At 37.8% G+C, this 12,486-nt stretch overlaps 1 protein-coding gene across 2 annotated transcripts in view; it reads right to left on the minus strand.

The window, feature by feature from the left end:
* Nucleotides 1-12,486, minus strand: part of SLC9A9 (solute carrier family 9 member A9) — a 170,984-nt gene that overhangs the window by 56,681 nt on the left and 101,817 nt on the right. For both annotated transcript variants that reach the window (XM_066556466.1, XM_066556465.1), the window contains exon 12: nt 11,596-11,749. In XM_066556466.1, the coding sequence (XP_066412563.1) occupies nt 11,596-11,749 (154 nt within the window). The remainder of the gene's footprint in view (nt 1-11,595; nt 11,750-12,486) is intronic.

Below are 12,486 nucleotides of genomic sequence, written 5' to 3' on the forward strand. Positions count from 1 at the left end.
TTCATAGTTTTATTTAAGCTTCTTTTGTTGCTCTGTAGTGTGTTTGGAGGTGTTTGCTGCATCATAGTTAAGAAAAGGACTCCATTCCCATTGCCTTCTTGTAAAAGTAAGAATAAACTGCTGTATGTAGCAGCTATGAGCTATCTGAATTCTAGCTGTGATGACAAGAAAAGCAATAGCTTGCATGAGATTAAGAAGAGACAAAGTGAGAAAGTGGAGTGAGAAATTGCCTTGATCAGGGATTCTGAAAGTACAGTCTACTTCTGCCTACAGGCCAAGAAAATAAATGAATGTCATTATGACATCCTGCACCAGCTAAGGATCTGTCCCCATTTCTCCACTGCCACTCAGCTTCCCTGGGGCTCTAAGTACCTCTCTGTGGCCAGTGACTTCAGGCAATGTGATATTTCTGTCAGCGTATTCATAAATATGTGATGGTATTGGCTTCAGGTTCCTGTCTTACTGAGCAGAGCAGTAAACTTCAGAGCTGAAGGGCAAGTCTAATGCCTAAAACAAGTCTAATGCCTAAAACTCCCCATAGATACACAGAATAATTTAGGCTGGAAAGGACCTTTAAGATTGTAGAGTTCAACCATTAGCCCAGTACTGCCAAATCCACAACTAAATCCTGGGCCACGTCTACATCTGGAAAGGCAAGAGCCTTCTTCCCTTCTTTTGTGAAACAAAGAAAAGATTAATTAATTTTACTTTTTAAAGTGCATCATTACTCCTTTCTGGGACGTGTAAGTTGAGATGTTTATAATAAATTGTATCAATATTTGCTTAATCTAACTTGGGGAGCTTGTCACTTATTTATAATTCTGCTTTTCAATGTAAGTGATAGGAAAGTGGCACACATCCACAATGACTTAGAATTCAAAGTCAAAGAAATGCTCTGATGGAGAATTCAATGTCTTTTTTCCCAGTATTGCATTGAGCATAAATAAGAAAATACATTGGCTGCAGACTGTGTTTTGGAATTAAGCTGAGAAAATAGAATTCAAATTCAAGTATATGTATATGTAAGGGTTACTAGATCAGAAAGCATGTGAGCAGTCATTTTTCTGTAGACTAATGAAATGGAAGACCTGGATTCTGAACTTTACTCTGAAAAGAGGAATATATTTTAGCTGATAACTCATTTAAAATGGAACAGAAATACTTGCTTGGACAGAAGCTGACACCTCCTTAGTGAACACATTAGCCACCAGTCTACACAATAATTTTATCTAATTTTCTGGTGAATTAAAATTATTTTCTAACTTCTCTATTTTCCTCACCTCATGATGCATATGCAGCCAGATGAAGAACTGATGAGGTCTGGGCTAGAATTCTTCCAGAAGCGTGGAAGAAATTGAAAGAGGCAGAGGAAGCAAACCATCAAACCCAGGGAGGGAGAGCAGGGCTGCGGCGGCTGTGTCCAGGTGGGAAACAGGCTGCCATGGCATTTGCAGGGATTCCTTGGGGTGGAGATTAGAAAAGCTCAGGGACTGATTAAGACTCAGATCAAGATGCAGGCAGACTCCCTGAACCCACTCTGTAATTCCTGACCAGGCTTAGTGCTCATGAATAAGTGAATAGCAAAGGCATCTGGGTAATTCCAAGGTCACCCTGTACAACCCTGTCTACTTGTACAATAAGAGAAGCAAAGAGTCTCTTTTTAGGATTCCTGCTTGGGTATTTTACATAAATAGCACTTAGACATCAACTTTTGAGCAAACATCTTTTCTGTATATTTATTTGCATAGAAAACATTTTGGATTTATAAAACCATAATTTTATGTATGTTTTCAATATCCCTTTATATATATTATTTGTCACTATAACAAAATGGTGTATCTATTTGAAGAAGTAAAAAAATGCAGAAGCAGAATATAATTTCAAGGGCATTGAAACCAAGTACTTCTTGCTGAGATAGGAGGAGATTTTCTCATTTAAAGCTCATCAATGTACTGACCAGCCAGTCACTGTTGGGCTGTTCCTGATAACTCACTATACAAAAGTCTCTATTACATTGTAATTATCTGTTTATTAAAAGCTAAAAGCCCAGACTGCCATACAGAGCCTCGATTACTTAATATCTGCTTTAATTAACTTTTCACAATCAACTAATTCTGGAACAATTTGATAGGCTTGTTATCAAGCATGCCAGACCTGTCCTTCCACTCTACATTGTAAAAAAGAACACCAAGTTCAGAATTTCCAGAGGAATGTTTCATGAAAGTTGAAGTCACAGTTCTCTCCTGCCACAAAGTTCCTCTGCAAACCCAGATGTACCCAGTAATGTTCTTATTTTTTAGGTTCACTATTGTTTTGTTAGAATATTTATGTCATAGTCCATACTTTGCATAAGACCCTTAGGGACTGTAAGACCACAAATCTTCCCAGTTATTCTATACCTTTATTCTTGTTGGAAGACACAAGGTCTGTTTTGGGTTTTTATTTTTTTGATGTAGAGTTTAAAATTGGAATGCAATGTTTTTGGCACTTTGTGGAATACTTGATAACAGAAGAGAAAACCACGGGAAAGCTTAAAAAAACTGAGAAAGTTTGAAAACTTTTGGGTTTTTTCTTATTGAAATGATATTTTAGGTCATGCTGAAAACTTTTATCCCTTCTAAATGAAGCATTCATTTAATATTTTCTTGCTGAAGTAATTCTAGTATTCTTAGTTGAACAAAATAGGAGAAGGATGAACATGCACACTTTGGAAATTATGCAAACTAACAAATATGAAAGCCATTAATTCCATGCTCTATTTTTTAGTCCAGCTGACAGCATCACACAGTTCTTAAAATATCAAAGTTCAGTGAGTTTTGAGACCAATTATTTTGCAGAAAGCATCAGTTTCTGACCAATAAAAGGAAGAATTAAGCAGTATCTTGTTCAATGCTTACTGACCAGGAATATAAGATTCATCTTAGTAAATATGATCCTTATTTTTTCTAGAGTCCATGTTGATACCACATATTTATCTCAAACTTTTAAAGGCTCAAACTATTTTTCTGTACCTTTTGCTCACCTTCAAATGATACAGTTTTGACATATGCATGAAATAAGCTGGGTTTATGCTTGCTCCAATTTAATTCTGACAGAGTAGTTAGAGCTCCAGATTAATTTGGGATATTTTGGTAGAAAGCAATAAATCATCAGTCTCATTCCAAAGATCCAAATAATTAAGTTGTTCCCTAGCACTATTTCCTGATAGGTTTATTTGGTTCTTTGTAACTTGAATAACTTCCTTATGTTGACTGCTGCATAGCAGTTATCTTTTGTATGACAAGGAGAAAAGTTTTAATAGGAGAATAAAGTTACTGCATTAGATGGAAGAAAACTTTTTTAGCATACTCAGACACATCAAAGCAGCAGTATTTTAAAATAGGATAAACTATATAGTTTAATTGACACAAATCTAGCTGGATGGTTTCTATTCCAAATTATAGATTTTTTTATAGTTTTCTGGAACTATTCAGAGGTTTTGGCCTGTGGAAAGTTAATCTTATCATTTGCTGCTAGTAAACTGAGGGCATGAATCTTTTATTGTTGTGTAATTTTCCTTCTCTCCTGTACCAAATAGTCTAGCAATAAAAGTGTATCTTTCATATCTTTCTTTTTCTGTTTTCAATAGCCATGTGTAGCTAGAAATACAAGCTGTGTGAGGTGGGATTTAACTGTCTGCCCTGTTAGGAGACTGTGCTCAAAATTAGACCCCTCTGGCCAATAAAGACCAACAGAGTTGATAGCTGGAGTCATGTACAAGTCATGCACCAGTCACAATTGCAATCCAACATCCCCTATTCAACATCTGCCCTGGACTGCCTTCACAGCTGCAGTCAGAAAGCCAAGACCTTTGTATTTTAGTCTTTTATTTTGTTTCAAGCACAAATGTTTATAAATCTTGTTTAGTGCCATTCAGGCAAAATGCTGTGGTGAATAACTGAGAGATCAAATGCACACCTTATCTTTGCAGAGAAGTACCTTGCAAATAAATGACAGGCATTTCAGGAGATCACTGAGATTCATTACCTGGATGATTTCTCATTTTCAGATAGAAATGAAAGGAAATTATCCAATTTCTTTTTCTTATAATAACAGCCAATACATTTATTGTCCAATTTTATAGTGCTTCTTGATTTATAGCATTTCCCAGGCTCATCATGCTCTAGCTACCACTGCAAAAGCAGTTCCCATCTTAACCCTTTCAGGGTGGCTGTCCCCCAAGAAATGCTCAAAGATGATTTCATGTGTGATGTTGAGCTCCTCTGAAGCAGAAGGCCTTTCTAATATGGCTTCAGGCAGGAACTCCAGACCATTTGCTATTTCTTGTAATTACTACATACACATGAAGTGCTTTCATACCCACAAATCCAGAACTGGTGGCAAAACCAAAGAAAAAGTAGCAAATCTAGCAATATTTTTGTATTAAAAAAAGATCCTTGACTCAGTTCTAACCCAGTATTTTAGCCTGTGCTACTACAGGGGATCAAGGGGAACAAAGTGATAAACCAGCATCTGATCTTCTGCTCTCTGTGACCCATGTGACATGTAATCAATACATTACCATGCAAATTAGTCAAATGCTGAATGACAACGATCTCTTGGCTAAACCTTTCTGCCTTTTCCACTGTGTACCTGGTCCAGTTGCCCCCCCCCTGCTGGGTAGGTGAGTTACTGGGTGCACAGAGAGGGACTGGCAGCCATGCAGTTTCCTAAGTGAATCACAAATTCCTATTTTTCTGTTGTACCCAGAATATTGTGCACCAACAATGATGGAGCTCATCAGCAAAACAGTGTGTCTTGAAGATAATGCTCCTGCAAAAACTCTGGGACAACATTTCCTCTGAGCCTTTATGGTGGGCTGTCCATGAACACATGAAAGATTCCTTGTTAGTTTAATTTTACTTGAATAATTTTCATGGTGTTCTTCACAATTGTGAAAATCCCTTTTTAAACAGCAATGTGGATCTTGTGACCTGAGAATCTGCACATTGATCAGTAACATCCTAAGGCTGAGGAGAGCCTGGCGTCAGCAATGTGTTTTCTCATGTATATGCCTTGAGTGATAATGCAGGAATATTCAAGCTATCCTCAGTATAAAAGGTGCCAGGCAAAGGCTGTCCTGTAGATGTTCACAGGAACAAATAGTTGGCAGCTAAAGACAGTATATTAAAAATAGTTGCAGCATTTATGATTAGACTTGTTAGATTAAATTACAGCTGTTTCTGGATTTCAGCGGGTTTTTTTAGGATTAAATGCTTTTCCAAGCAAAGACAGGGTGATCCCTTTTGAAGGTGTGTCTGGGTGAAAAAATTCTCAGTGGGCTGAAGAGACCTGGCTGAAATTGGCCTCTCAACAAGAGTGTTTATTGCAGTGTGATTTAAATACATACTGTACCATGGCTAAAGAGCAATATGACCCTGCAAACCAGATCAAACTTTGTTTATTGGAGCTATATTTGTTACTGAGAGGGAACAACAGTTAGGCTGATTATGACTGTTCTAAACACAAAACAAAATAATAACCAGTACAAAGTGCACAGAAATACAACCATGCTTGAAAATATCCTGCCTTTAATTGCACTGTTCATCTCTATGTTGTGGTCACTTAAAATTACAGTTGAAGATTCTGTTTCCAACAGCAAATAACAGCTTCACTTCAACTAAACTGTTTTCCAGGACTCTAGATGAAATATGACCCAAAGGAATATGGGTCAGAACCGGCTAAGGCCAGGAAACAACATTTAGCTAAACCTTCTCTAAACTGACTTTCCTTCTTATTGACAAACAAGGACAGGAAAATGTGTACCAAGGAATACAAGCAAAATAATTAACAAGGTCCTTAATAGTTTCTAAGTAATGAATTATGGATCATCTGAAGATACATACACACTCAGCTGGTACATTCAGAGTGTCTCACGGACTAGCCATGTTTCAGGAAGGATAATCCTTGTGTGCCCATGTGAGGGAGAAAGGAAAGCCAAGATGTGTCCTTAGTTTAGGAATAAATGAGAGGCACTAGAGATCAAACTCCAGTTTGGCTCTAGTTGATAAGGAATGGCTGTAAGGAGATGTACTGTCTCATGCTCTCCTCCATGAGCAGAGAAGCACTCTGTGATGCAGCACAATATTCTGATCAGGGTTCTCTTAACCAGGCTACGGGATCATTCCTCCTTGCCTCAGCTGAGTGCAGCCTAGATCACCTGTCAGGAGGCCATTCTGTCCAGTGCCTTTCTGCAGCACCCCCTTGAACACAGCTGGACACAGGGAATCCTGCTACAGAGTTTGGGAATAATGAAAAGAATATTTTTGTGACTGAAGCAGTAGTACTATAATCCTGGCCAAGATCATGTTCTTATTGTGGTTGCTCTGTCATAAAGTTCTGTCTTTCAGCAGTCTATAACTAGCTGCGAAAGGGCTGAGATAAATACAAAATCATGTTCAACTAACCAGGTTTTTAGGTTGTTTTGTGGTAGACAGCCACAGTCATACACAGTCATGGCACAGCATTTCACCCCACTGCCCAGCTACATCCCTAATGAGCCATCCTGCTAAACATATGCACTGCCTTAGACTTTGGTGTCAAAACAAACTATTGGATACTGAAGGATCCAAAATGTTGGCTCCTTCTGTTGAGTGAGATGCTTCTGCTGAGAATGTGAGTTTGGTCAGCCTTGGTCATGCCCCAAAAATGGGTAATACCAGGCCTCAGTACTTAGAGAAAGTTGGATGTTTGGAACTGAAGTTTTAGGTGAACTAGAAATGGTGTGATTTTAAGGGCAGCCAGGCACACAGACAGCTCTTTTCTAAAATACATTTATCAACAGCAATGGCCAGATAGGCACAGTAGTAAAAGCTACTATTCAAAGCTACTCAGTATTTGTTTAGATTATGGAATAGAATTCTTCCTATTAACTGAAGAACAGCTGCAAAGAGATGCACAAAGAGTCTGGAAATCTCTTGGCAAACATTTACACAGAAGGTGATGATAAACAAACAAGACCTAATACCTAGCACAATGCTTTTATAGGACATGTTTTATTAACAGCTTTGAATTTTTGCACTGCTTGTCAGGAGAATCCTTTATCCTCAAACCTCTCAGTGCAGATTTACTGTAAAATGTAGCTCTCTATTTTTAATCAGAGTATGGGGAATGAAGGGAATCATATATCCAAAAGCATTAGCAAGTAATGCTCAGCATCTCTGAAGGCACATTTATTGAATAGTTCAATTTGACTGGGAACTTAAATGGCTCTCTCTGTTTTGGTGTTGATGTATTATGGAATTATTCTCACATGCTGATCCAGGTTTATTCATTGTCTGCCAAGAACTGAATATTGTAGTCCTTTCACATGGGGAGTAAAAGCAATTCTTTTTCCTGTTACAACTTTAAGACATAGTCAAAGGACAGTGTATTACTTAGGGAGGTGGTGCAGCTGCTCCCAGTGTGGCAGCTGACAGTGCTGTAAACACCTGCACCACTTCTGTGCGGGGAGGTGCTGCTGCTGCACCAGACAATTGGGAACTCGTAAATACAACCTCATCTTCAGAAAGGGAACACCCAACTCTCCCTGAAACTCAGAGTTTCAGGTGTTTAGAAAGCAGACAGCTAAAATAAATAAGATATTTCCAAAAGTGTACGTTTCATTCTTTTAGAATAAAGTGAAGAAATATTCAGTCTTTGCCAAGAATTTTAAGACTCATTTTGAAGGGTGTTGTGTATGAGTAAATGCAGTAGTAAAATGAGAATTATTGGCATGGATTTCTGTTAAAACTGTGTTTTGACATGTAGACACATTGAGCCATAAATTCTGTTATTAGCAGGTCATATTTCCAAAGCTTTAAGAACTTTTCTTAGATTCAAGATATAGTTTAAGTAGGAATATATATTTAAATATAATTTATTTGTTAAAGAAAGGGAGGAAGAATTATTATTAATAAATTTAGTGGATTCCTGGGATACATTTCAGCTTTTTTTTTCCAAAAGCTCTTAGCTGGTTTCTCGTGACACAGCTGATTGATGCTGCTGCATTACATGGGAGATAGAAGTTGAGCCTTTTTAGGTAGCACATGGTTATTTTTGATAGTGTATCTTACTATATGTTTTAGCAACAATTTGCAAATATTGTATAAGCCATACATATTCCTGGAATAAATCTACTGGTAGTTATCTCTGAGGCCACATCTTTTCTCTAAAAATAGAGTGACAGATTATATTTACATTATGTTAAATTTCAACTGAAAAAGAAAACGCAGATCTGATGGTATTGCTGTGAGGAGAGGGGGAAAGTTATGGGAATCCAATTATTATGGAGACAAAGACTGATTTCTTTCAGAAGTTTCATTCGTACTCTTATTTATAGTTGTCATTGTAAGGGAATTGTCATTCCCTTCTACACCAAGTGTCCTGATCACTGTTAAGAGAAATGCTCAATGTAAATTATGGAGAAAGCAATAAATAATTGAAACATGGTATAATATGTGGCAATGATATACAGCAAGAAGGCTGTAGAGATCTGAGTACTGCCTTCTGCCCTAACACTGTAATGCATTATGCCAGAGTAAATGGTAAATATATGGGTGTGAGCTCTTTCTGATTTATGTTATTTTTACATATCTAGAACTGAATGGATGATAGATTTATTTATCTTTTAAATCCAAACTGTGGGTAAATTGGTCTGTACCATATAAACACAAGAATTTATCTCTAGGATAAGACTGAGCTGGTTGACCTTGAGGAGTTCAGAGTTGCATGTCCTGAACTAATGATAGGAACTGGACCCTATTTCACAGAGGGAGAGGGGACACAAAACAGTGCATGTGAATGAGAATCAATCTATCCAAATAGATTCAGAAATGACTTGCTCTTCTCTATTAGTCTCTGAATGCCTCCAGATGAATTTAATACATTATCTGCTGGATAATCATTTTATGATGAAAAATTGGCAAAAAAAAGCACACTCTGTTTGTGACTGTTACTTACTTGATTGTGCTGTTTTTGACATTCTCTCCTGAGAAGGTTTACCTATACAGCAACTTGTTTCTGTAGGGAAACCAGTGTAGTCACTGTGACCATTCCTATATTTTGATTTCCCATAAGCACTATTTTGAGAAGGTGAGTACCTTTAGTTGTTTGGAATAACTGAGCTGGCACTGTGCTTTGAGTAGGACTGACAGTGGTAGATGTGGTTCCCTGGAGCACTGGGAATCTCACAGAGGAATTTCAAGCTGCCCTGGGAAGGTGCCTGAGCAATGTTTGCATCAGCTGATCACAAAGGGCTGCTGTGAGACCAGACCCCCTCTTCTGTGCTCATAGCCATGCTTGCAGCATTTCTCTGGCTTCAGCCCTTTTTTCTGTAATTGATGGCACACAAACCCTTTCCAATAAATCTCTTCAGAGACAATCATATAATTTTTGTACTTGTAATGCAGTTTCTGTGGCTTTGTGAGTGGAACCCTCCAAGCTAGGTTGAAAAATACCATCTTTTTCTTCTAAAGAACCATGGGGATAGATGCAGCTCAGAGCTGCTGTTCAGGCACAGGTGCCAGCATGCTAAGCAAGCTGGGGTCATTTGCCACAGCTCCATAACTTTCCTTAGCAAACTCATCTGCCAGAATCCATACAAGTGTCAATTGTCATGAATTACCACCACCTTTGAATACAATTACTTAGCAAAATTCGTTAAGACTAAAAAGATAAATGCTGGTAGCTAAGGAAAAAAGTCCACACTGAGGTGTAATAAATTATAAATACAATTAAATATCTTCACTAGAAGGAGAAATCAGAGCCTCAAGATAAATTTGTAATTAAAGATGTCTATTTAAAATTTTATCTCTGACCTCCTCATAATTTATGAAGATATATGTTCCAGTGTCAAGAAAGTAAGTGTAAATTATGAACCTAATATCTTTATAGTAAGAAAATCGATATCCTGATTACAAACTCAATTTATTTTATTGATAAAAATGTCTGGCAGATCCAATGGGATTCAGAGGAAATCCTCAGAGATAAGCATTTCAAATCAGTAATGATTGTCTACTTTCAGTGTCTTGGGTGAAATCTATTGTACAAGAGTCTAGAGAAAGAAGCATGTGCACTGAACAGTATAAACAGTTAATATGAGAGTCAGCCCCTCACTTGTGCTCTTGGGGGGCTTTGCACTTCTGGGTAGCACTAAGGAGCAGAAGAAATGCCCTTGCATCCAATTAATTTCCTTGTTAGTGAAAGCACTTCACAATCTTAATTTAAAAATTCCCTTGAGAGCTAAACCACGAGGGGCATCTAGTGACCCAAGCTCTCAATCTGCACGTTGACTACTCAGACTGCACATTGCTGCCAGCCTTTTCTCCTTACTGTATTCTCAGCATTATTCCTTATCTCCTGTTATAGAAACCCAGACTGACTTGCTCCCCAAGATCTACTGAGAAAGCTCTTCCTCACCTGCCTTTCTGTTGCCACACAGAAAAACTCTTGCTGACTGACAGTGAAAAAGTGGCAAATCTCAGAAAGATGACTGATAGTGCCAGAGTGTATCCAAACTGTAATGGCCTTGATTGACATTATGGGACATGAGGCATGTCATGAAGAAGAATCAAACTGTCACAGAAATAGAAAACCTCCACACTGTACATGGATGCCTGTATCCGTGTTTCTCCAGTACACTTGTACACTAGTCCTTATTTTGTCTGCAATTTTATCTATGCTCTTTGTAAAAGCCCCAATTTGGTTATCTTCAGCTGCTATTTTATAGCAAGAGTCTGACATGAAGGCTTGTAATCAGACATCATTTTGTAAACAAGGAAAACATATGCTATATATAGAATAAATGATAAGGACTTGTGAATTGCAGGCCTATCTCGATACTGAGGATTTCTGTGGTGATCTTGCAAATCACAGCAGGGAGTTCTGAATGGATTGTGAAGTAACCAGAATCAATAACCAGCATGAGTACACTCATTATTAAAAGTTAGGTTTCAAAAAAGCACACTTGGAAGGACATTGCATTTAAATTAGATCCTTTTTACTCCAGTTTTCTATGTCCCTCTCACTTGTAATTTAACCTCCCTTGTCATTCATTGCTCTCTGTGAATACAAGTAACTATGAAGTAATTAAAAAAATAATATAGTGAAGAAAAATATATAAAACAATGCATAATAAATTAATGCCTGAATGAGGCAGCAGTGGAGGAAGATTTTTCCAGCATATTCTCATTATAATCAGAAATACACCATTTATTAGATGTTTGTGAAGTAACTACATATTTTAGGATGAGGGCAAAATCTGCCTGTATAACTCTTTCCTCAGCAGCAAGGAGGACACTATTAAGATGTATTCATGATGTTTAAAAAGAGCAGTAGTGAAACAAACTCTCAGGAAACAAGGATGTGTCTGACCTACATCTAAGCCCATAACAAACTTAGGAAGGACCTGTTCCTTGTGGTCTGGAGCCACTAACAGATGCATAAACCCTCCCTTTGTGTGTCCTAAAGCTCATACAAAGCACACCTAGAAGCATTAGGAAGTTGTAAGGATGTTGCCGTGGATCCATAGGGATCCCATTCTGTGCTGCTGGCCGGGGCTGCACAGACAGTACTGACCTGATCTGCAGCCAGGTGAGCATTGGTGTGGTGCCTCCCCCACACACCCAGACTGTGAAGAACACCACTAGCAGGGCTGTGCTGAACATCATCTGCTTGGGCTGCGAGTCCGTGTCCCGAATGGCCAACGCAAATGCAATGGCGCCTCGCAAACCTGGAACGAGTCAAGGGGGATGGACTTAATGAGAGAAACAGAGTTTTAATCTTTTAAGTCCAAAGCCAGTTCCAAGGACAGAGGAAATTTTCAGATCATAATCCTGTTTATAAAGTACTGAATCATGATAACTGAAAGAGTGGGATTTAATGCAGCAAATTTGCAAAAGTACTCTCATATTCACATAATAATCACACTTTTGCTTTAAGTCCACTGAATTCTTTGTCTAGAATAATTGCAAATTAAGTAGGGATCTGAACCTAATGCAGGTTGAAAAAGAAATTTATATTCTCTGTTAAGTGGGACTACTCATGAAGTCAGGAGCAAGTGAAAAAGAGGATTGGCATTAAAATCTGTACCTAAATATGCTACTCATTGCTTCCTTGAAAATAAAAAATATATTCCTTTAAAATCATTTAATGTTCTAAGACTAGTCAGAAAAACATGACTTAAAAACAATGAATATTTTTTCAAACTAAACATCCCCTAAAAGGGGATGCAGAATAAATTAATGTACTTGAAATGTTATAATAGTTGTAGAATTATACACCCACAGAGACTGAACAAACAAGAAATTACAAGGGTGGTGAAAACAGCTAAATGAGTTTAAAAAAAAAAAGCCCCATAGGTAGTAATAAAGGGACTAAATAGGTCTTGACAAAATGCCATGTTTAAAAATTGAGGGGGAAAAAACCTGCTGGTGCCTGCAGCCCTCAGGTTGCATAATACAAACAATA

The sequence above is a fragment of the Molothrus aeneus genome, chromosome 10, assembly GCF_037042795.1.
Source record: "Molothrus aeneus isolate 106 chromosome 10, BPBGC_Maene_1.0, whole genome shotgun sequence".
Classification (NCBI taxonomy): Eukaryota; Metazoa; Chordata; class Aves; order Passeriformes; family Icteridae; genus Molothrus; species Molothrus aeneus.